At 40.6% G+C, this 25,987-nt stretch overlaps 1 protein-coding gene across 1 annotated transcript in view; it reads right to left on the bottom strand.

Annotated features, from left to right (window-relative positions):
* Positions 1-25,987, bottom strand: part of AGBL1 (ATP/GTP binding protein like 1) — a 249,268-nt gene that overhangs the window by 191,874 nt on the left and 31,407 nt on the right. Inside the window, exons 5-14 of the mRNA XM_017805280.1 lie at positions 23,085-23,293; positions 19,525-19,690; positions 18,487-18,560; positions 16,278-16,394; positions 14,695-15,296; positions 12,988-13,071; positions 11,845-11,934; positions 11,332-11,480; positions 7,955-8,042; positions 43-187 (exon numbers count right to left, since the gene is read on the bottom strand). Coding sequence (XP_017660769.1) covers positions 43-187; positions 7,955-8,042; positions 11,332-11,480; positions 11,845-11,934; positions 12,988-13,071; positions 14,695-15,296; positions 16,278-16,394; positions 18,487-18,560; positions 19,525-19,690; positions 23,085-23,293 — 1,724 coding nt within the window. The remainder of the gene's footprint in view (positions 1-42; positions 188-7,954; positions 8,043-11,331; positions 11,481-11,844; positions 11,935-12,987; positions 13,072-14,694; positions 15,297-16,277; positions 16,395-18,486; positions 18,561-19,524; positions 19,691-23,084; positions 23,294-25,987) is intronic.

The following is a 25,987-nucleotide window of genomic DNA, read 5'->3' as shown; positions in this document are numbered from 1 at the left end:
GTCAGGACCATTATCTTATCTAGGTGGACATGTCAGTATTACCATCATTGTGGAGTAGGTATAGGGGTAATGGTAGGCCAGGTAACAGACATCATCTTTATGCGGGAATTTGATGCTGAAGGTGAGTGTGTAATAGAACTTTCCTCTCATGCCTCCTCCTGCAGTTGCCCTGCAGTGGTAGTGGTTTCTGGAAGAAAAGAAAGAGGAGGAAAATAAGTATTTTTCACTTCTAGATGCACATTTGAAGAAGCCACAAGAGAACTAAGCATTCAGAGAAGCATCCACTCTGAATGAGCTTTCATCTCATGCTGTAGGAGGGGCTCCAAACTTAACCAGTCATTGTACAGAGGCTCCATATAAGTACAATAAATCCAATCCCAGTAATGAGCAGGTACAAAAATATAACACACTACCAAACAATACCCAGTGACCCAGCAATGCACCTGCAGCCTGTATGAAAGAAGGAAGGTTGGAGAAACCACAACTCCACTGGACAGAGATCCAAACAGGGTCACCATGGTGACTACCACAAATCAAGGTGGTACCCCAGGTTCAGGGTGTCCTGGGATTCACAACAGGACAGAAAGACCCACAGGGAGTGAAGAGGCAGAACTGCATGTGGCAGTACAGAGCACTGCCAGTCACATGCTGCTGATGGATGGGAGAACTCTCACAGGGAAATAACAGTTTGCTTCATTTTGGGAAAATGCAAATAAAGAAGCAGCCAGCTAATACTAGCTCATATAGCACAATCCAGACATATTTAAACTAATGCATTCAGCTAACACTGCCATATTTCTTCAGATATCCAAATTATCTTGCTTAGAGATGCAGGTTCCTATTCACAGCTCTGAACAATGCCATGTGAAAATATTCTGTGAAAAGCCTGGAGATTTAGAAAATATGAATATCCTACCAAACCAACTATTCAGTTCCACTACAGAAAGAAAAGCGATATTTCAGGCACAAAAATAAATAATAAATAGGACATACATAAAAAAATTCCAGATACCATCAAAGGCTCTTTGTTGAGAAGGAAGAGGAGGAGAGCAGGTTGGGGTAGAGACTGAGCATGAAGGAGAAATGACCTTATAAAGATTTTCAGGTTGTGAGCTACCCAAACAATCCTCTATTTCGGATCCCTCCTTTTTGAAGACTTCGGCCTCACCCTCTCAGGGAGCAGTGAGGACCAATTGCTCCCTGTGAGGAGCTGAGCTTGATGTAGAAGCCAGAAGAGCTCACCAGGCAGGGTCAGCTCCCACAGCACCTGAGCAGGGCATGCCTGGGGACAGCAGACGGGTTCAACTGCTGGTTCAACCACACATCCAGATCATCAGACAAGTTTGTGGTAGTGAGGCAGGTCTGAGTCAAGCCAGAAGGTTGGTCCAAGTGTCAGGGTCCGGGTCATCAGGACTGATAGCAGAGCAGGGATGCAGCAGTGACAGCTGGAGCCTCAATACAACAGAGCTCTGGGAGGGGCTGGTCAGCATCACCAAGGTCTAACAGGGTACACAGGTCCTTGACAGTGCCTTCAATAAAACTACAAAATCTTATAGTGTACTTCTCAGTCTACTTTCAGGACCAGATCTCTTGCAGGAAACTTACTCTGATGAAGAGATGACTTCAGGCTGAGGAGGAAAGTTTTCTTTCAGCAGAGATGAAGAGACAAATCATGTACTTTAGGGAGAAGCCTCACAGCAAATTGCATCCATAAGTACATTTCAAACAATATTTTTCCCACATTGCACCAATTATGCTGTTGCTGAACCTTCTGATTCCAAAGGACTGTGAGGTTTCTTTGACAAATGTTATCATCAATGTTGCATTAAAATGCAAAATAGAAGAGGCAACCAAAAGATGCAATTTCAGCTCCTGAATTTTACAATACTAGTTTATTTTGCTGCCCTTCATTTTTATTCAAAGGGGAGGAGTGAAAAGATAATTATTCTTGTCAAATTCTCCAAAATAATCAGCTCTTTTTCATAAGAGAGACACAATACAATGCTGCTGGGTTTTCACCTGAATTCAACAGTCAGGAACATGTGGGGTGAGTGATACAGACTGGATCAATAGATAGTGCAGAAACACTGAGTCACAGTGGCAAACTAAAAGGCCTATGATTTTATTCTCAGCTGAACTCTTAACCCCAACATTTCCTTTGCAAATAAACCACCTTAATATTGGACAGAGATTCAGAGGGGAAAAAAATGAACCCACAAATATAGAAACATCTACTTAGGTATTATATGTGTATTTTGGTGGATCAAGGGTTAGAGTCTAGTCTTTCTTTAAAGTCAGAACAATGACATTTAATATAGTTCCTGTTAATTTTGACAATGAAGGATAATTGAGAACTGTTTCTTGTATAGTGCAGAAGGAAAGTGCTCATCTCCATAGCTTCTATTATACTCAGTGCCACTTGGAAGATTAGATGACCTTATTCATAAAGAACTGTGACAAAGTGCTGAGTTCTTCCAAGTCCTCACGTCCAAATTCACACTGGGAGGAAGCAGGTCTTTGCAGGCAGTTACTGCCTAAATGTCTTACATATACATTATTCCCACATGTGATGCTCCAGTAAAGGCTTCTCCCTCTATATTCTGTAATTCTGAAGCCAAAAGTATCTCTCCTGCCTAAAATGGCCACTTAACCCTGAGGTTTTGCAGCACCAGACACCCCTGATCTTGATGCTACACTGATAGTCAATGGTCCTTACTCCTGACCACTCAGATCACACAATCACCTGGGTACTGATGCACAGAATTCTCACAGCACTGCTCAGCAGTACATTTCATTCTTGTTCTGAGTGTCTCTGCTGTTCCACCTTAATACCCACCCAGAAACGACATCTCCAGGCTTTTGAATCAGTTTTGACACCTGCTTCAGTCTGTAGCAAACTATCTGGCAGCAACAGGAAGTTTATTGGTGGCTTTGGGAGGCTTCAACATTCTTCACTCATGCATTAAGAAGAAAAAACTCCCTGTGTAAGCAGTGTAAATGATCATGGTACGTTTACTGCATATAATCTGGTCTCCTCACAATCCATTATACAAAGCAGTAGCTCTGAATATTTTTAAAAGAAACACCAAAAAAATAGCATTTTTCCTCTTTGCCTCCCTCTCCTCCTACTGCTATCAAGCCAAAATGGTTCTATTGCTTCCTTTTTCCTCCACTGGATTTATGGGTTTTTTTGGCTCCTCACCACTTTTTCATCACAACACCCTATAATATCAGCATGGAGCCTAAAGCAAAAAGCAAGGAAAAGGGAAGGAAAAAAGACCTTGGCAACATCTGCTTCCCACTACCTTATTTGTCTTCTCTTACAAAAAAAACGTTGGAAGTCTCTCATGCTCTCTAGAAGCTAAACACACTGATTATTGGAAACAAAAAATAAGACCAAAGTGTGGTTTTCTCAATGGGCATGCAAGCTGTATCTACTGTGCCTTTCAGTCACTTTGTAATAATGAAATCACTTTGCTTGCTGTTCTTCTTCAGAAAAAATGTACAGGTAGTATGTTTCCAGCATAGCTGTGATGAAAAGTTAATTAATAATAATTATAATGCTACTTATCACTTACTCTGCACAATCATTTTTTTGTGCTTAAAAGATCTTTGCAAACATTATCTCATTAAAATGTGCTTCCCATTTATCTATTTCCATTCTTTGGGTGGCAGATAAGTGACTCTAATTTTCCACCCTTTACAGATGGGAAAACAGAGACAGACAAGTGAAGCAACTTGGACAAAGATGCAGGCAGAAAAGAAGCTGAATTGTAACTGAGGAATTCAAAAGCACCAAACTATTCAGGAACAGTATCTCTTGGCCATCTCTTCTTTAGACTTCCAATCTGCAGCATGGTAAAAAGCACTGTTAGGTGATGAAATACGGCATTTATTGGCCTAGACTAAAATGGCCAAAGAAAGTATCAATATTCTATCTTTCTGGGCCATTTCAAAACAAACTGCTTTGAAAATGTTTATCACTTCTAACCTGCTGATGCATTCCCTTGGTACAAAATACTTCCCACCTGGAGTTTGGTGTCCCCATTTTACATCTCCTGACCTCCTTACATCTCTAAGTGTGGCTATTAAGTGCAATAGGCCTTAGTAATACCCTCGTTCATACAATAAAAAGCAGTATTTTACAATTCACTGGGTACAGCTGTTATTTTGGGATCTGCCACACTGGAAACTGGAAAATGCACAGCACAAGTTCCTTTTCAGGGGCCAAATCCATGTTGAGGCATTTTTGTTGTCAAGAGTTCAGGCAGAATCCCAGTGGAATTATAATATTCCCACAGCCATCTTGCTGTAAGGTGTTCAATCATATTGCAAAGGCCAGGTGCTCTCAAAATGAGACTGGTGTCTCAGCCATCTCACAGATCTCATTAGAGCTGAGAGGTGACCTGCTAATGTTACGATGATTATTTCATCTAATGTGATTATAAAGATGCTGAAAAGAGAAGACCTAGTTCTGACACCATTATGATCACTAAACAGCCAAGTTTTTAGTGGTGAAGTGAGAACAAAACACTCCATGTACCTCATTACCATCCATGAACTGACTATTGTCTGAAAAAGCTGGAAGTTAGATAATATGCTTAGAATGAGCCATGAAACCAAAGGCACAAGCACGTTGTCACCAATTCAGCATTCAGCTGCCATTGTTCCTTAAATACTTTGCCAGAAAGGAATATTATTCAGTGCATAAAAGCTGCCAAGACAGCAAGAGAATTAGATGATCTTATAATAACTGCAACTGTTTACCATGGGTGTATCCTGTCACTTCACAGAGAGGCAATAAAATAGAGCAGAAGTGTCACTCAGCTTCTTTTTGACAACAGCTCTGCTAATATTCTCCATAACATAAAAACTCTTGTGAGACATATGAGAAAGGTACACGATGACACAGCTGTGCCACAACATTCATTTTTGTGAGTGAACTATCCCATCTTCAGGGAAGATGAATGCCAAAGAGAAGCCAACCTGCTTCACCCAAACATCTCACCAATGAGCCTTTCCTCCCATTGTCCTTCAACTCAGAGGTGTCTCTCAATAAACGCCCTGCTGCAAAAGCAATTAAGGGCATCTTTGAGTTCCTCTGTATTTTTGTAAGTATATCACTCTTTTCCCATATTTATGAATAACTCCTGGTTTATGAATAACTCCTGGTAAAAGTAATTAGATGAGGTTCCCGCCAAAATGTGCACTCTGACCTCAGGATATCTGTGAACAGGGAGAATGGAAATGAAGTGAGCTTGTTCCCCAAAACACTGTCAGCATGATATCTCTATAGCAATCCCATTTCTTCTTCATCTGAGAAACCCCAAACACACTATCTTCACATTCCCTCCCCCATACAACTTCTCATGACAAAGAATCTCGTTTTATAATCACTGGAAAAAAGTTTCAATAGGGGTGAAAGTGCATATATATGTGTATATGCACATTCTTGTATATACAAAAATATGTGAAAACTTGGACAAACAATTATGAGAGACAACAGAAGTATAGTTATCCTAGATGATTATGTTGACATATAATTTAATGCACAGCTAGAAAACACAGAATATTCCAAATCAATAAAATTATTCTCTCATATATTCAGAACAAGAATCTAATTACAGGCTTAATTGTACAATCATGGTTTAATCTTGGAAGTCAGCTGCTGTTTAATCACTGCACAATAGCTGCCTTGTTCATGACATGGGAAGGCACTGCTTGGGTATTCAGTGTGTAAAGTCTGCACAACCAGAAGCTCGTACTCAGAGAAGCCAGAGATTACAGGCATGTAAAGGGAAGCCACTGCACCACACTACATTAGTTCTTGAGGTAGAAAAGTTTAAGATTAGCTGAAGGAAAGTTAGTGAAGAATACCTGAAACAAAATAAAACAGTTACTCAAATTGCTATAGACAGATCCCAGGCTGAGAGAGGATAGCCTGAACCTTCAGCTCACCACCCCCCCCAAAAAAAAAAAAAAAAAGAAAAAAGAAAGAAAAAGATTATCACAGAAATTGGGACAACTTGGAATTTTTTGGTGTCAACACAAGTTTGAGGCTCTGCTAGTTCTGGAAGGCAGCCCACTGTCTTTGTTTGGGTTTATTGTCTCATCAAACCCACTTGTGAACACAGTCACCTCTGAACGTAACACAAATACCATTTCTAACAAAGAGAAATCCCATTGTTTCACAACAGTTTCCAAAATCAGCCTCACCACAAGAATTAATGAAGAAAGGAGTACCATTTAGAACATCAGAAAAGTTCAGCTTTTTCCTGAGCCCCATTTACCATGCCAGACATTTATGATCATTAATTCTGTTAACACCTTTCTGTTTTCTTGTATTTCCCTGTCTGCAGTCACCAGGTAGCCCAAACTCTGAGCTTCAACTGCAAGGTATTAGTGGCAAGAATCAGACTTTTGGCTTGTTTATATAGTGCCTAATGCAGCACTTACAGCATCCTGAGAGACTGAGAAACTAGTGATGCAAACTGGTGAATAGGAATCATGGTAGAAAAAAAATAATTAGAAGAACAAAAGAAAGAAAGGGAAAACGTGTCACTCAGGCATTCTCAGACCCAGCTTTCAGGTCATGACAGGTATGGCAAGGATAAAATAATTAATTAACATCAAAAGTTGCAGTGTTTGATTACACAGTATGTGAACTTCACCCATAATGCCCTAACTGTTCATCCTCAACATACAACCTCTTTTTTCCATTGCAGGTCTTCCCGCTTACACCGCCCCAGGCTACATCATTCCCAGACATCCCACTCACAGGCATTCAACCAAATACATTTACTCATACCTGTAATTTTCCTACTTGTTCTATTCTTTCCCCCAGCCTTCAACTCTGCACATATATTCTAATCCAAAACATACCAATTAAGCTAGTCCTGAAAACCCTTTTAATCGTCATTTTTAAAATAAATAGCATAGTGGATAACGTTTTGGAAGCCTTGAGAAAATAAAACGGAGTGCATTCAACCTACTGAAACACTAAGCTCTACGCTTGTCTCCTTTGACTGTAATAAGCAGGATGAATCAGGGATCAGTTTTCTGCATGAAAATGAGAAACCTGAGTGAGAATGTCTCACATGAGTCAAGCTCCAGCTCAGATACAAGTTAAAGATGAGACTGCTCGAGTATTTTTCTTCTAAGGCTCTGGCACACTGCAAAAACAGCCTGAAACAGGGAACTTGCATAAATATCAGCACTGAGCTTGTGAGGCCTCCTTTACACCACTGTTGCCTCACCCCAATAGAAAGACAAAACTTCCCATAGGATAGTAAGACTAATCCCTACTGTTTCTGCTGTCAGGACAGGCTCTATATGGTGCCAATCAGAATGGTCCACAAATCAATTTGCCTTCTAGGATGCTTGGAGCAGAAGGGAACGTCATGAAGATACTAAGGTATAAATTCACAGACAAACATGAATTTGTATATGGCTATTTCTTCATATATAATTATATAGGTGTATATAGTGCATGTACATATACACCCCTTCCCACACAACCCTGTGTATATCTAACCCCTTCTTTACCTCCTCAGCTCCTACATCTCTTACAAAAGTCAGTGTGTGCAACAGAAAAACAATGATCCCATACAGCTCATTCTTCCATGGACAGGGGGAAAAGCCAACTTCACTACTTTAGTGGGTTAAGCTTCCTTCTATTCCTGGCTGCACCAGCAAGGTTTGAGCACTTCCCATTCCCTTTCCACCTCCTTCCTCCTAGGGAAGTGAATTCTGCACATGCCCTGTTTCTCCCCTGGCATCTAATATTGAGATCTCACTGGGAGCTGTTTTCTGAAGGTGGTCCCAGCACCAATTTAGAGACATTTGGAAGAAGGAATACTGGTGGTGAGAGATTCGTGAGATCAATACAGTTAACAGAAGGGAAACAGTGGAGGGAGGAAGGAAGGCACAGATTATTCACCAAATTCACACTTACTTGTAGTAGCAGATATCATGGCCTGCCCGAATCCAGCGAGGCCTGCCCTGGACAGCTTCTTTCACTGAGTACATGACCGGCTGCATACCTATATAAAACAAGATATTTTCAATTGGTGTGACTTCCCTGGCTGGAAAAGACAGAAGTGGGAAGGGAAAGGCTAAACAAGAAGCAACAATATTTTGCCAGTGCTTTCTCTGCAGATAGTTTATGCAAAGTAAATACATTCCCAAAGCCCTGTGCTTTGTTCTGATATAGCTATGTCTGTACAAAAAAGCACCTCCAGAAGAAATGAGCTCGATGGAGTTTATTAAAAAATAAATTATCCTACTGTCCACAAAGGAGGACTTCATTCTGTTTAAAAACAGAGGAAAGGAAAGGAAAGGAAAGAATAGGAATCAAGGCATCAACAAGATCCTTAATTTGGTTAGTGCAATATTTTGTGCTTGGCTGCACTAGTATTGAACTCTTAATCCTACCACAGCATTAGAGATCAGTGGTGCATCCAATACCCTACCTTCAGAAAACAGCAAGCAAAACTAGAAGGGTTTAAATTTACTATTAGACCTCAATAACCTCTATGTGTCATAAATGCTGATAACAATAGCATCCATCTTTGTACCATATTATCCCAGAGGATGACTCCTTCCTGACCTCCAAAATTTTGTGCCCCAAGGTACCAGGCTGTCTCTGATCTGAGCTGTGTACACATTACTCACAGCTCCATGAAGCCAGCCCATCTGCAGGGAGTTTTTTGAATCAAATTCCTTTGCTGTACACACCTGCCTGCTCTTTCACAGGCACGGTGAGGATGCTGCCCTCACAGCAAAGCTCTCTGCACGGCGTGTCCCTGGTGAGGGGCTGGGGGCTGCAGGGATGGCTGCTGCCAGCCAGCTCCAGTGGACCCAGCACAGCCACAGCTGAGCCCAGCAATGGTTGCTGGCAGCACTTCTGTGAAAGAGTATTTAAGAAAGAGAAAAATGCTCTTTCAAGTATTTTTGCATGTTGATAAGTTGCCTCCTGAGCCTTCTCTTGGCTGTTCTTGTGCTGGGAGGAGGTGATGCTTGAAAATCATTAATACTGATGACATATTTCCATAAGCAGCTATTCAGTTCTCTTCTTCCTTTGGGTTTCTGTGTTAAATCTCCAACACTTTCAGAGCCAGGAAGTGTATCAGCAGCAATGCCTTTCCAGATCTTATTTGGCTGTGCTGTGGGGTGGCACTAACTCACCTACACCCAGGAGTAACCTCTATATTGCCATTTCCTGAATCAGTGCCCTAAGTCACATACAAGAAACAATTGTGTTTGGTTCCAGGACATGGGCCACAGCAAGTTTTGGGAGTCACAGATCTGTCCAGATGCCCAGTTTATCAGACAAGAGATGTGGGGCTCAGGGTATTCAGGGCTCTCAACATCCCAAATGCCATCTCCTGCCCTTCTCTCTGTGTCCAAAGGAGACAAACTGGAAACTACCTCAGAGCAGTGGCTGATACTAGTCTACCATCTCATTTTAATTAAAAAAAGTAAAATAAATCAGTTTTTCCTTCCCAATTTCCCTATGGAAATGTTCAATTTTAGAAAACAAACTGAAATCAGGCTTCAGATGAAATCCCATTATTCCATTATTTCCCATGGTAAAGTAAGTCAGTGAAAAAGAGGGGAGGAGAGAGGTGGAGGCTGCACTTCCTGACTTGCTCTGCTCCTGGCCACAACTATTTCACTAAGTATTCTTTTTGCTGGTTTGAAAGTCACACAGTGCCATCTAACCAAGAGAAAAAGGGAAAAATCAAGCCAGACAAGTAACCAGGAGTTGCCACCCAGGGCACTTTGCCACTACATCGCACTGGAGGCTTTTAGTAATATAGTGTGGGCATAAGCCCAGGAAAAGTGCAGAGGGAATGTGGCAAATAAACAGCAATGGTCTGTGTAAATGTTATGCATGTGCTGGAAGGGGTAGTGAGTCTCACTCAGCCAAGCCAGAAAAGCTGGAGCTTCACTGCCCGCTCAGAGCAGCAGAAGTAACCCACAGAAGATTTGTTTGATAGCCAATCCCATGTACAAGCCATCCAAAAGTGAGACAGGGCTTAGCCTCCCTCCTTACTCCAGATGGTATTTTCACATTTCTCTTCCAAATATATTTTTCATTGCATGCTTGAACATGTGAGTCATGTACAATTTCAGGTACACAAAATGAGACTATAAATGTTGACAACAGCCAAACTAGCAGATAATAAACAACCTTCCATCAATAATAGCCTGAATCTCTGGCTGTGAAGGCACCGGTGGCTGCATCAGGGGTGGTACTGAGGTCTACAGTAGGACATCAACATACTTCATTTTTAGGCTCCTACCAGACACACCACTCTGAATCGTTTGGTAATTCAGGGAAGTAGTATAAGATGACAAAAATAAATATTTTTCAGTTGGGATTTATATGAATATTTGAACCTCAGCCCTTAGGGTTAAAGAGCAAATGCCTTATAAATCGTCATGCCACTCATTCAGCCAGTTTCACACATAAAAGTGACAAGTGACTCCAGCTCCTAATGCTATTTGTTTTAGGTACATTGATCTTGAGAGAGTTGTCCTGGTGATGCTAAAGGCTGTAGCCACAGGGCTTCAGAGGAATGCAAAGTCTGATATTATGGACTTATTAAACATACTGAGTCAGGTCTTGAGCTGGTGAAAATTAACAGAGTTCCATGGAAACAAATAAAAAAAAAACCAACCCATGCCAGCTAACAATTCAATCCAGTCTCCATGCAGAAGAAATAACTTCTCTTCTAAAATCAGTATTGAAAGCTGGGATTTGCCCTGCCTATTTCTGAGTAATGCTGCCTTCCTCCTGAACCACGGACTGTGACAGGACATCAAAGACAGCAAGGAACAGAATTTTTTATCATCATTAATATCAACACAAGTTTTAGTAGGTCTGAAGTCATAGATGTCTTGCTGGATAAATCCAAAGAAACATGAATATTTGTTTGAGGATTATCACATTTACTTAAATCTTAGAAGTACTTTCCAGTCCTATGCTGTTCATTCAGTTCCAACAGATTGTCTTTTTTCCCCACACCTCTCTCAACTCTAGTGCCATTCTTCCTCAGTTCTGATCTATAAACACAACAGTGACAATTTTTTTCCCCCACAGATCCTCTCCCAGGTCTCAATATTCAGTTTATTCCCCAGTCCTCCTGAGGATAGACAAAGGTACTTTGACAAATCTGAAGTGACTCTTTCAATGTATTTCAGGGCAGATAAGATTAAATTTACAGTCTCTCTATACTTATAGGCATGGAAAGTTTTAAACCTTTCTGGCATTAGAAAGATATTCTTGTGAACAGAAGGACACCCCAATTCCCCAGGGACTCATACCATAATTAAACTGGCTATTGAACTTCTCACAGTTGATAATGTTGAAGCGATAGGGAACTGCTAACTTCATGTCACGGACTTCGAAGTAGAACCACTGGTGATGCTGGTTGCTGTTGACATCTGCATTCATAATTAAGTCATACTCAAACCTGTTAAAAAACATAGAAAAAACTGTGGTCATAAACACCCCATGTCTGCCAGTGAACGTGCTGACAACAGGCTATGCAATCTAATTCATTAATATTTTCTGAGCATCAGAGAACAGCATTAAACTCACAAAGTCCAAACACCTTTAAATACTCATACTGCATTGGTCTTGTCAAAACATTTTGAGCTCTGTTTTCTTACTCCTGTTGCTTTCCTGACATTTAGGTGTTGGAAGGCATGATTAGCTCTGTGCCACGTCACCTGTTTCCCTGGCTGGCCCTTTCCAAACCCAGGAGAACACCACCATTCCACGCTGTGGTTGCAGCAGAAGGCAGGCTGGGACACATCTGCTCCAGCTGTACTTACTCACGCACTTGGATGGCTTTGCGAAGGTTTCCCGATTCAAACTTGGAGAAGAATGTCAGGCAACCTGGAGCACCTGGGCTTGAGCAACTGCTGTAAAGCAAAGCAAAGCAAGGACACTTATAGCAGGCTGCTTCAAAGACAAGCTTTCCCCAGCGCCTTTTGAATGCTATAATAGGCTTTAATAATTTCTTTAATAGGCAGGACCCTGGGTAGGAGCAAGAGGTGAGCAAATCCATAATCCTCCTATCTGATGCACCTTTCCTCTCTACTCTTGCTTGGTAATTCTAAATCACATCTTTCCTTTTCCCAATACTCCTTTTTGTCACAGTTCGTGTTTGCTTTCTTTATTCCAACTACTTTCCCACTGGGTTATTCCTATTAATTCATTAATTGCAGAAGGCAGCTTTATACAATTACTACACATTTACTCTTCCCTCATCTATATAGTTTCCTTCTCCTATAGCTTAGAAATCTGTAAATTAATCTTAAACAACTTCACAACTTTCTCTTACCTCAAACTGTCCTTTACCTTTTTTTCATCTAAAGAGTGTTCTCCAGTTCATTCATCCTTCCTCTGAATGCAACTTCTTCATATTTGGGACCCTCTCAACTGCCCTGCGCTATGTCTCAAAGACCATTATTGCTGACCATAGCTGAGCACTTAAAGTAGTTCCCAAGGCCAGATGTGTGGTTTTCAGAAGACTTTTGTGAGTGTCACACTTATAAAATAGAGTACATCTACCGCCCGTGACACTGGCTGTGCAGAAACTCAGTGGGAAATGCTGCTTCAGACTGCAGAGAAACTGGAATAATCCCCAGCACCAGTCTGCCCATCTCTGTTCCAAATCATTACATGCAATGCAGACATATCCAGGGACACCATACAGTCTCACTGATGTATGGATTCTCTTGCTCTGTCTAAAAGTTTTGAGGTTTTTCTGCTCCAGTGACTTCCACAACAAATCCTTTCTGTGGAGTCACGTACAAGGAACCTACTCCTCCTAGATATTTTCTCCACTGGGGCTTTAGCTCCTGTATTATTTTTTCTTTACCTTCCTCAGAGCTGTACAAGTGAACTGAGCTCACCACCCCACCCAGCACTGACAGTACCCCTGGTTACAGTGCTCAGTTGTAGTTACCCACCTGGGCTCATCCAAATCAAACACAGTTCTGCCGATCACATCACCCGGCTGGATTAGGCGGCGAACATCATCTAGGACTTTGTCCCTAGGAGAAAGAAAGCAGTAAATTGTAATGACACTCTGATAAATCTCAATATAGTAGATTCTTCTAGAAGTCATATGAAGAGTCTTTGGAAATTCTTTTCAAGGACTGATAAGGAAGGACTTCTTCCATATGCTAATTCCAGGTGAACTTTATCTTTTCCCACCACGAGAATGCATCTGCTCTATTCCCATTATGAGTTGCCTTTTGGGTTAAATGACTGATTCTGAAAAATTTCTATTCTCTGTAGTATTCTGTCAATTTTGATTTATTCCCAGTTCTTCCTATTCAAGGCCAACCTCTCAAGTGGCCAGTCTTGCCCTGTGAGGAAATATCTGCCATAACTTATAAACCTACTAGTCTGGCTCAAAGGGAATCTTGACTTTAAGTCAAGCTGATTTCTACTATTTAAATGGAGTTTCTCTAATCCCTAAAGATGATCAAATGTGGAATACCAGATTTTTCTTCCTGACCTTTGAAGCAACCATGTTATACCCTGAAGTATGTCATGATTAGTCCCATTTCAGCTGTGCAGTTACACATGTTGTTGTCGCCATAAAAGCAAAGCTTTTAGAGCAACAGTGCAAGAAGATGGTAGAGTGATTTTGCCTCTAAATAAGATCTCTAGCTTTTGTATTTGCTGCAGAAAGAATCATTCTCTCTAGAGATCAGAAATCAGTGTTCTTCACAAAAGCCATTTGATTAGTGTTGATCAACTCTAAAGTTTAGCATAGAATCCAGCCTCTTTGCTATCTGATAATAATTCCCTATACCACTAAAAAGAAATGTAAAGTCATTGCACACAGCCACACATGGAACAAACGAAACTGTGGTTATAAGAGCTTCCTCTCCCAGCACAGTTTCAAAACACAGCTTCCCACTCATCTGAGCACCTAAATAAAATGAGAGGTCCTTTCTGAGAGGACAGAAAGGATTTTCCCTCAAAGAGCCAGATGGGACCCAATGTTGCAAGCACTAAAGGTGGCTGGGTAAAGAGCAAGATTGAGAGTAAAAATGTATCCTGAAAGGACACAGAGTCTTCTTTGTCTCTAAAATGGGCTTGTTCTCATTTGTGTTCTAGCAAGGACACAGATTCACAGCATACTCTGGGTCTTGGTCTGGTTACTTTAATGAAAAGCCACCAGTAAATGTATATCAGAACTTTGAGCAGCTGAGTCCTGTCACAAACATCACTATATCAATGCATTTATCAATAACTGGTTTAATCAATAACAATTTGAAATACTAGGTAGGTGAGTATGGATTCACAGAAACCATAAATGTCTCTCCCCAGAGTTGCCACTTTCACCTTGATCTGTGAGACAAAGAAAGCAACACAGTGCACAGCTCACCCACTGACACAGAGGAAGTCCATGTCAGAGGTAGGGAATAGGCTTGCTGATTCCTAATCCTGTTCCTAATCCAGGGAGATGCTAATTCCCTTTCCTCAGGAGGAAGACCTAGATAAGGTCACCCTGCTGTTTGGCCTTGAGGCAAATCATTGGGTAGCCAAAAATTTGTTCTATAACTTCCTAAGACATTCAGAAATGTTAGAGTCAGATTCTACATAAGCCAGCTTTGAGCTGGAGAACTCTCAGTGTGGTAATTTTATGAAAGCACAATCACCTTTGAACTCCCTGCTTGCGCTCCAACATGGGCTTGCTGTGAGGAGGTGGCTGGTGACCCCAGAAATCGGGAAATGCCAAGTCTCTGTAGCCTGGTATGGACTTAACACATTTGGCCCTGGCTGTGTAGAAGCGAGGGCTGTGGAACAGGACATCCCCTTGGTGTTTCTCCAGAAGATTTCTCACTACGACTGAGCTCTCCAGCCTCCCTCCAGGACTAGGATTGATTGAGGCCTCACAGTGAGGGTAAAACAGTTTTTTGTACCAAGCAGCATCTTTTGGGAGAGGGCGCAAAGCAAGCACACGACTTCTGGCTGCATCTTCCTCTTCACAGGAGTCTGTATCCTGGGCTGCTTCTGCAATGACTCTCTTTTCATCATTCTGATCCCATCTGCATTCCTCCTTCTTTCTCCAGCTCTTCAGTGGAACTTTGAAATCTTGTTCATCTGGATCTGGTCCCATCTCTGTGACACTTTGGTTTCTCCATCTGCAGTTTGGATGTTTCGCAGAAGTAGCACTTGGAATGAAATGAGAAGGAGCAGAGAGAAGACTCTCAGTCCTGTCCTTCAAGCTCTTCTCTTCCTCAGACTCCAATTCAAGCTCCTTTAGGTTTAAAAAGCAAAAGGAATTAAAAGAAACTAAAGACAGATTGTGCCTCCTTCCAGAGGAAACCTTTCAAGGAAGAAAAGAGGAAATATTTACACATCCCCCAAAACAGTACTCAACCAATAAAACAACCAGAACAAAATCAGTGCATGGACCACCTGCCAGCATTTCTCTATCCACAAAGCTGTTTCAACAGAAGTCCTGAAAACCAAAAGGATCCAACTAGAGATGACTCACGGAGATGACTCAACTGAAACCGATTGTTCTAACAAAGAAGGGAAGATATTTTGCAAGGCATTTTTTTTAAATATAAATGTTACAGCGGGGTAAAGGCAGCCAATCTGTCATGCAAAACTCCACCCCACCTTCATACAAGAGTATAATTTAATCCCATTTGGCTACTTATGGTGACAATCACTGTAACAATATTGTGTATACAGGAGATACATTAAACCACTGGTCTTTTCCAGACTCATATTTGAATCAGGGTTTTCAGCTCTCCTAAATTCCAAGACTTATAATGAGTGCAGTAGTCCATTTTTTGTCCCAGACTGAACTAGGAAAAAATATTTGAACTGTTCATTTCACTCAGTGGCAGTGCAATCTTCCCCTCTTCCTTCAAACCACTAGTTGACAGTATTTATTTTCCACATCTCATTCTGATCTTGATATTGCTGTTGAAATTGCCAGCAAGGATACAAATTATCTGACAGATTTCTCATGTGGCAATTGATTCAACAGTGCTTACTTAATCTATACCCAGACAAATGTGCATCAAACATCATTCCCTTTATCACTCACGATTCACACCAATAAACTATGGTAAAAAGTCATAATCTTTGGTTTTCCAGTCCTATAAGACTTACAGGTTTCCTTTTGCAATAGCCTTGCCTAGTCATCACTTGTCAATATTCCCTTTCAAGTATTTCTAAAATTCTGGAATATTCATAAATAGAGGAAACCTCACTATGATAGTACCTGAAAATTATGGGAAAGTTCTGGACACATTGCTTCATATTGTCCAAGATCTTCCTCTGGCCGGTCAAGCACTGGCTTTGTCCTCAATTTATTCACATCTGTCTCCAAATCATAATCCTACAAAAGCAGAATTAGAAAAGCACATAAATTACAAATGCCCCACAAGATGATCTCAACTATCAGTGAACTGGGGATAAGAACAGGATCTGAAACTTTCACAGTTGAAAGTTCCTATGCATTGATTTGCACCCTCACCCATATCAGATATGAGAACCAAGGCCCATCTGTGTCAAACATTCAGTCATTGCATTAAAAAAACCCAAAACCAAACAAATAAAAAAAGAAACAAAGACCAAACAAAAAAAAAACCAAACCAAAACAAACAAAAAACCAAAAACCAGGAAAAGATGGGGCAGGAGGGAAGGATGGAGACATGGCATTGATGAAGGGGCATTACACTACATCATTATTCAAATAATTCCACGTGTCTTTAAGTATGTCCCACCAAATATCATCAAAGAAGTGATTTGCTCCTGACAATCAGACTAATTTCTGAAGCTGTTATGGAAAGAAAAATGTAAAATTGCCTGAATGCACAAGTGTCCATGGCATTTCAAACCCAAAGCCACACTTGTGTCATTAAGCAGAGTCTGAACTGCTGTTTGGGCCTAGGTCAAAAGGCAGTGAAGGGCTGCAAGGAGCGTGAGGTCAGGTTAAAACGATTTGCCACTAACAGCATACTGATGCATAAATAGCTTCAAACTTGCTGAAGATTTGGACTGAAAAGAATAGAGGGTTGATGTGGTGATTTTGATTTTCGTAGAACTGTCTGAACAGCTCCTGACAGAAGCTCCTGACTGAAACCGAGTTTCAGTTCGGTTGCTATTGCTTGTATGCATGGATATGTGTTATGTAGCTGTGAAAATGTTTGTAAACCACATCAATACCAGGAAACATTGTGCAAAAGATCTTACACAAAGAAAGGTAAGCTGAAAGTTCATTATCCATTCCATGCTTGCTTTCCCTCTAGCAAGATTTTTCAAGGAAGATATATGACCAGCACACCAGACAAACAGTATTTAAAACTCCTATTCAGAACAAGCTCTCAGGCAAAAAAAAACCCAAAACTGCTTACATCTACTTGGTAAATCCTTATGAATAATGAAATAGTTCAGAAGCATAGGAGCTGTTTCTGAATGAATAACTAATTAAAGAAGGAGATAAATTCACTATGAACCTTATTCCTAATGAACATCTTGACGAGCTCTAATATTCAGATAAAAACAGCCAGACAAGGGCAAGTTAGGACACTGAGATAATGTGTGGGGGTTTTTTTTAACTTCCTTTTTTCATTGGGTGACATCAGTTTAATACTTGAGGAGAAAAAGACAGGGCAGTAATGAGAACACCCTTTCACAGAAGTCTCAATCATATCTAATTAGATTGTATACGCAACTTCATTTCTTTAATTTGCCTTCCCAAGCCACTTTAGGTGGATAAGACTTATTAGCAGCATTCAGTACTTCACATTTGCATATGAGCTTGTTTGTATTTTCACAAGAAAAAGGTTTACACTCTCATCCTCAGCTGGTAGGAGTTTTTTGTGCCAGTGAGGTCACTGCAGGGAGAATGCTAAGGAAGAATTCAGGGAAGTATGGAATAATTAATTGTATTATTTATCTGTGTAGAGCATCAAATAAAGAAGGAATATAGGTTCAAATGCCCCAGCTGTGGCTTAAAATAACTAACCTTTTCCTTAGTGCGGGTGCACAGCCCAAATATGATCTGATATGGGAAGAAAGAGAGGGTTAGTCTTTCCTAGGTGATAAATCGATTTTTCCTGAGTAAGTTTCATTTTTCTGGCATACACTCAGAGGAATCAAAGATCCACCATTTATCCCTGACTGTGTATGTGATTCTAATAGTTGCTGGTCAGTCTCTCTGCAGGAACAGAGAGTCACCAAATCCACACCATCCTGGGTAACAAGATGGCAATGAATAAAATAGAGGGGAATTCTAATGAAAATCAATGCTTTGTCCTTGTCTTCTTTCAAATATCTTTCTATTATTCATTTAGTGTGTTCATGTAGGACTACATGCACATCTACATTCTCTGCTTAGATAATCTTTCAGAGTGTCAAAATGGACAATGAAAAGTTTTACTTTCCAGTATGTAGATAATTATGGAAACTATGGCTCATATACCTACTTCCTCCTTACTCTCCCCATCCTCGTTATCCAGGTCTTTTTCAGCCTCTTCTTCTCCATCACTTTCATAGTCACCTGCAGGAGTAGGAAAGAGGTAGAGTCAAAGGTGTTCAACCTAATCTCCCTCTCATATCCTGCAGAGAAATACATGTAAACTCTTCTGTGTGTGCCACACATTCTATAACCCACCACAACCCTGATTAAAACAGATCTCATTTGTTAATCTCTGAATTTGGCACTAAATCATCCAGTTTTTAAAGCTCTGTTCCCTTGGACTCAAACACTCCCTTTCAAAACCATGACAAATGTCCCCATGGTATGGGTCCAACTCATTTTACAAAGCAATACAGAGATTTTCTGCTTGGCTGCAATGATATTACAGGATGTTCTTAATCTATATTATCTAGATTAGAGTGTTTTACTGCTATGATTGTTATAGTATTTGAGCATCTTCCACATGAAACTGAATGCAACAGAAATTGCTTGTGTGTGTCATGGAGCCTGCTATTTCTCCTTTTCTGGGGAGTAGCTATCCTGCCTGTACTTGAGTTCTGCTTTTCAGCAAGAGCTCACATCTTCTACTCATGGAGCATGACTGCTACCTGCTTTTATTTTAGAAAGTGAAAAGGATAATAATTCCCACAGATCTTTAAGGAAAAAGCTGCAGGGTAGTTCCCCTTCTCCCAAACAGCCATGCACAGGCACAGTTATGCCTCACTCTGTTGCTGTGGATCAATGGCATTTCCAGCCTTTGCTATGCCCACTCTGCTCCATTATTTTTTTGGATAATAGAAGAATTTCTTTTTATTTTTCCTTGCTCCTTTTATTCTTCTTTAATTTATTGTCCAAACAGGCTCTCCCAGGTTCAAGAAGACCTGGGAGTAATTTATTCTCTACTGAATGACACTGTAGGCCATCAGATTAATTTTAACTGTAAACCCTAGGACTGTTATACCAAGTCTCCCTTCCCCAGACCCCACACTTAAATCTCATGTCATACTCTTTTTCTTCCTATTGAATTCAACCTTCAGCCATTTACCTTCAGACTCTTCACATGGAGGTTCAGCCTTAGCATTCCCAGGAAGAGGGAAGGAATAGGAACTGTTTACTGTCGCCACAGGCAGATGCTCCTTGGGGTAGCACTTTCTCAGAATCTGAGTTGCAGTGGTTATAATAGGATCCAGATTTTTATGAGATAAACAGTCCTAGGAACAAAAGGAGAACAACACTAAGAATGGTCTCTTACAACTGTCCTACCTGTTACACACGGTCCCCCCCTGAGCAGTGCTGGGTTAATGACTGGATTCCATCTTAAAGGTCTTTTCCAATCTAAATGATTCTATGATTCTAAAGTACTTTATTATAATCAGAAACAGGAAAATGACTGTGTTGGGGTTTTTTTGGTTGTAGAATATTTTACTCTGTTTTCTCATGTATGATTGAACGGCATTATAAGATTCAGTGGGATTAACCGGGATTCCTGTAGGGAGGCTAGGAAAAAATCATCTAAAGCTGACATGCTTACAAGACTCACTACAAGAATCCTAATATGTATTTCTAGATCTTTGGCTGTTTGGAACAAGGGGGAGAGAAAAGACAATTTTGAAAGCATCTCCAAGGAAAGTTTTATTATGGGTATAGCAAACACCAAGGAGAACTTGTTTCTATTTCTGTTTCAATTTATTCACTCTTTCACATGGTTTCCTTTGTTTGCTTGTTATTAAAGGAAAGATTAGGAAAGTTTGTCTCCATGTGGGAACAGGCTAACGTTCTTGAACAATCTTACTGTAGTTTAGTTTACTAAAACTGTTCTGTTTTTACTAGAACAGTGAACACAGGACTGTTTAATTGCCTGCCTTGGGACAGCCAACTTAATTCACTGCCAAGTGAATTTAAATAGTCAAGAACAAGGCATATACATCCAGTCAATGAATTTCCACACATGGAGTTACTCAATGATGCCATTAGAAAGTCGTATTTTTCTTTACAGCAAATTAGCTTACAAGTGCAAACAAGCCTTCAGATACCTTACAGGGCATTTGTGGGACTGTTTGGATTAGTGCTCACAAAGTGCTCTCAGATTCCAAGATAATATAGTTTACAAGTGACTGAAAAATATTACATCGTTGTGTTGGAAAAGCCCTTTTTACTGGCGCCTGAGAAATAGGCAGGAGACTGCTTTGTATGTGTGTAAGCTACCTCACTTATTTTGTGGTGGGATAATGTGAATGAGGGAAGAGTGAATCCTTAGCTCAGAAAACTCATGTAAATCTACCCTGAATTCAAGAGATCTTTTAGTCTCCACACTCCATCTTTTCTCCATTGAATCTGCAATAGTCCAGATATTACAGTATGTGATATATACAAAAAAAAGGAGGTTTCAATATGACAGTAAGACAAAAGATAGTGATCCTAATGGATGCTACTACCGGAAAACGGAGAGTGGAGTATAGGATGATATTATCCTAGAGTAGCACAGGAAAATAAACCAGGCAAGCTCAAGACATCAGATGGAAAAGTGATAAAATAGCAATATAACATTGCATGCAGCAGCCTCTCCTAAAGTAGATACCAACCTGTTTTCTTGTCTCAGAGCAGGCAGCTCTATCACTGCACACAAAACCAGCCAGTGCTAATGTGAATATACCATTTAACTGTCAGGAAAGTCTAACTGCAGCTAGGAAAAAGCAATGGGAACAGAAAGTATTTCCTTTCCACAAATGATTTCATTATCTAAAACTATTTTTCATTCCAGGTAAAAGCAGAATATAAAATATCTCTAAATTCCCCTAAAATATCTCTAAACTCTCCTCAAATAAAGTAGCAGTCACTTCTAATCTATGTAAGGTGACAGTCTTTGAACTATTGGCTCTTTCTCTAAAGACATAAGCTTAAGGGCTATTAAAAGCTTAGGTATTTCATCTGTCCATCAGCCCAGACAATAGGCAGCCAGAGAGATTTCAATTGAAAACCATCCTTGTAAATAGGATATCCACTGGAATTTAAAACAAACCCATCTTGGCAAAACTGTTTCCATTTCAATAGAAAAAAAGAAATGTTTAAAAAGTTTCAGCAGAACTTTTCTAGCCGGCTTTTAACACCTTTAAAATCTCATTAGCTGCTCAGAGTTTGGTCAAGGTTATTCACCACAGCCAGCAAATTCCTAAAGGCACCAAAATACTGTCTATAAAGAGTCATTGCTTTCCCAATCAGGAGTGGGAAGCACTTCCAATGCTTGGTGTCTTGGAGAGACACTGTGAGACTGACAATATCCCAAAGAAGCAGTGAGGGAATATACTGAGCTTTGAATTTATTAACCTTGGTAATTTCTTGTCCAAGGTCTCCCTAACAGTGCACATTAGAATAAAGCAAACTGGAGGCCCCTGGAGCTGTCATTTCCGCTCCACTTCTAACCTTTGGAAGGATTAGCATTATCAGTGTTTACTGGAGCCTTAGTATGTCATTTCCTGTTTGCTCACCCAAGGTGACCCAATGTTTGCACTTCCCATGGAGTTGCTCCCAGGCTGAGCTATCAGGAGATGTTAGCTCAGAAAGCTTCATGGGCTGCAGAAGGCTCTGGAGAGGGAACGAGCTGACATCTACCCTCAAGTAGCTGTTTCCTTCCACCCTATTAAAGTTTCTGCAGACCAGGGACTTCTCATTAACAGAGGCCATAGGCCCTCAGAAGGTCTGCTAGTTCTGGCCACCTCATCCCACCTAAAGGAATGGTCAATTCCTCATGAGGAAAGTGAAGTGAAAAAATTCCAGAAGTCTCCTATATACTGTTAGTAGGAAATATCTTTCAGTCACAGAAGAATCATTCATGGCAGTGATGGTAAAAGGGAAGAAGTAGACACACTAGATCACAGGGAAATGGATTTTCTAAAGGATAAGGGGACAGGTTTTTCTCTCTGTCTGTGATGGTCCTAGAATGACATAATGCACTGGCCAGTAAGAATGATAATTGAAACACTTCTGTGGAATCAGGTCTTTTCCCTAAGTCACTTCTCCACAGCAGGCTAAGGAAGCATGTTGCTGAGAGGCTGAAGAAACTGCCACTGTTCTGTACCTGCCTTTTCTATACTTTAGAGGGATCCCATCCACAGGACTGTGGCATCTTTCCTGAACCCACAATAATGTTTCACAAGATTAAAATTTAGCCTCCTGAAAAACAGTTGATGGATGTTTCTTATTATAAAAGGCGTGGCTAAATAAGCTGATTGAGTGGAATTATCTGGATACCATAAAGGAAAAATCTCATGAAACACCTAAGCAATTCCTCTATAGACATATTGCATTATTCTTCAGGAGAGGAAGACCAAGCAGACAGCAGGATGCACAGGGAAGGAGAAAAAAAGCAATAAAGCCCTGAACTAGAACGCCCTTGAGGATCCTAGGAATTAAGATTTGTTTTAAACTGAAACATTTCAGCTTTTCTGAATTACTAACTGTATAAAAGTCAGTACTTCTTAACATTATCATTTTTTCATCTATATGTCCTATCCTGAATTTATATAAGTATGGAATTTCCTGCACTGTGAGGTAAAACGCAGCACTAACTACCAAATCACCTCATTTAAACACAAAAAGCACCATTACCTGCACGCTTGTGAAGAGAATCTCCATTCCTTTGGAACCAAGGAAAGTCTCCCTGCCCAGCTGGATGTTGGTGATGTACTTTAGGCAGAGCAGGAGACCCCTTCGAATGTAAATGTAGTTGTTGGAGACATCATTGCGATGCCAGTCTTGGTAGAGTCTCAGCAAGCCACCCAGGTAGCCCCTGTTCACTGCCCGGCGGCTGTTGGACTCTGAAAGCAGAGAGAAAAGGCTGAATTAAACTCTTTTCTGTTTGAAAGCAGTGTGGCAACTCAGTGCTCAAACTCAGACTTTAGCACCTGTTCATTCTTACTTAATGGTCTTAGTTAACAAAAATAGAATTTTTTTAACTTTTTAAAGTTATTATTATTTAGGGTGTTACTTGCTAACCATGCACTAGGTTCTTGGAATCATACATGAAAAAAAAGAAGCAGTCTCTCTCCTGTCTATCTGCAAACAGCTGCTCCAGAACCCTACAGATGAACCACACCATGAGTAGGGAATGGGCAGAGCCCATATATCCTTCCATGTGCTAACAAATTTAATTCCAATTGCAGCACTACAAGATTTCCTGAAACTGCAGAAGCTCTTGAGGAGTGAGAAAAGCTAAAGAACAGTAATATTAGTCAACAGCAGGTCATAAAATCTTCTGAAGTGTTGTACTTCAGTCCTGAGAGAAAACCTTGCTGAGATCAACAAATTCAGAAACCTTGTGGCTGTACAGTCCTGTCACAGACAGAGAAATTATGTTTAACTTCTAAATGTATTCCCACACATGCTTGTACAGTGAAGGTCATGAATAAAGTGATTCTGGGAACCCACAGTATTTAAAAATTAACAAAACACTAACACAAGCAATAGCATTTTGGGTTTCTTTTCTGTTGCTTTCTTGCTCCAAGATTTTAAAGGTCATATTCAGGTAATGTTTAAAGGCTTTACTACATAGGCAAGAAAATTAAAAAAATATTAAACAAATAAACTATATAAAAATATAGGAGGATAGTTGCAATACTGCCTTAAACATGTAGCTCCAGGATTTCAGACTGAAAAGAGAAGACTATAAAACTTGTGATAAAAAATAAATTCTGCTGAGTATTGTAAAGCACATCCCTTCACCCATTGCATTCCTTCCTGCCTGTCAGGACCAACATGAAGCCATACCAAACTCCAGGCTCCCTCCCTTCAAACCAACCCTGCCTAAACATCTTTTCCTGACTGGCCCTGACATTCTTTGCTGTGACACACGTTAGAAGCTGTCAGGAGCTCAGTAATCAACGGAGGGGCCAGGTAGCATGAATAAGACAGGAGCTCAGCTTCCTGAATACCGATCAGCATCTACAGCTCACAACAGATGGCTCTTGGTACGGGTTCTCCAGAGCCAGTAGGCTCCAATCCATTTCCAGTTCATTAAGCCAAGTGCCAGAGCCTCTCACACCTGGAACTTTAAAGTCACCAGTGGGGATTTGCAGGACAGGAGAGGAAGCTAGAGGTTAAGAGAGAGAATAGAAAGATGCTGTTTGAAGAAAATCAGTAACAAGGGAAGCCATGGAAGGAGCAAGCAGGAAGCAGCATGGGCAGCAAACCTCAGTCCTAGTGAAGAAGCAGATGGAGACATTGGAAAGGCAAAGAAGTCACCTAAAGTTGTCTCAGTCTACTCTCTGCAATACATTAGCAAACTCTTACCTGGAGAAGGGATTGGAGGGCTATTTTGCTACCTGGCCTGGTCCTGGAATTTTATCTACCATTGGCACCACAGGGCTGGCAACAAACAGCACCCCCAGACTGGTCTACCAACTCATTTTAATCCTGCTCTGCATCTTCACACCACTCTGCTGACATGCCCTCACACTGACCTGCTGGTCCCACAGCTACTCCAGTCCTACACAGCTCTGCCCAGGCTCTGCACCTTGGCCTGCAGTTCTCTAGCACTGTATCCCCTCGCTGTTAACCACCTCACACTAACTCTGCCAGTACATCCTGTATTTCAAGGCTTAGTGGTTGCCAGCATGTAGAAGGTCATCCTCCTCCTTTGACCTTCACTCCGAATTTTTGTTTTCTATTTGACTTTCTACAAGAAAACTTTAATTGCTTGAGAATCCCTTATCAATCCCAATGATTTTATTCATGATTTCCTCTTAATCCTCAACTAGCTGTCATGTTTACTAACCTGCAGGATGCCTAACCCCTTAAATCAGTCAATCTTCCTTGAAGAATTACTCAGGAAGCCCTGTAAAAGTCAATAAGTATATAAAACATGACAAGAAGAAGAGAGTCAGGGAGTGTAAGGTAGGGACAATTTAGATCAGACTCAGAGCTTCCCTGAACTGTTCAGGGACGGATGAAATTGGACTAGATCTAGAGTTTTATAGCCTCTAGCACTTTGTGCTTGAAGTCTAAGCTTTCTGTGTCAATGCTGATAGGAAGAGGGAAAAACTGGAAAGCACTGTGTGTAGAGCTTCTTGGGGAATTTATTTAAAACAAAAAAATAAAAAAATTCTCATAAAGTATGTTTGTGATTTTTTCCCTCACATCTTCTCAAGACAGATTTCCACGTTTCAATTCCAGCTCCATAGGGACCAGAACACACAACTGTCCTATGTCTCAGTTTTAATACTCGATGAAAAGCATGGAGGAAGCTGAGCAGAATAACTTTGCTGTTTCCTCTGTGGTAAGCTAGGAATAAAACAATTGCTTTGAAAAGTGAAGCTGAGATAGTGTGTTCTGTGAAAAAGAGATGGAGAGGCAGGACTACAGTTTCCTCAGCTCTTTGATCAGAAGCAATGAGAATTAATTGCTGAAGGGGCAAAAAACACATTCATTTTGTTTCTGCTGTCTGATTTCATTGATTCTCCTCTGCTCTCCTGTGCTGTCAGTGTTTTTCTTAATTTTTTCTTTCATTTTTTTCA

This window comes from Lepidothrix coronata, unplaced genomic scaffold, assembly GCF_001604755.1.
Source record: "Lepidothrix coronata isolate B3197 unplaced genomic scaffold, Lepidothrix_coronata-1.0 Scaffold11, whole genome shotgun sequence".
Lineage (NCBI taxonomy): Eukaryota > Metazoa > Chordata > Aves > Passeriformes > Pipridae > Lepidothrix > Lepidothrix coronata.
Note: the sequence above shows the minus strand (reverse complement) of the source record. Positions and strands in the feature narration are given on the sequence as shown.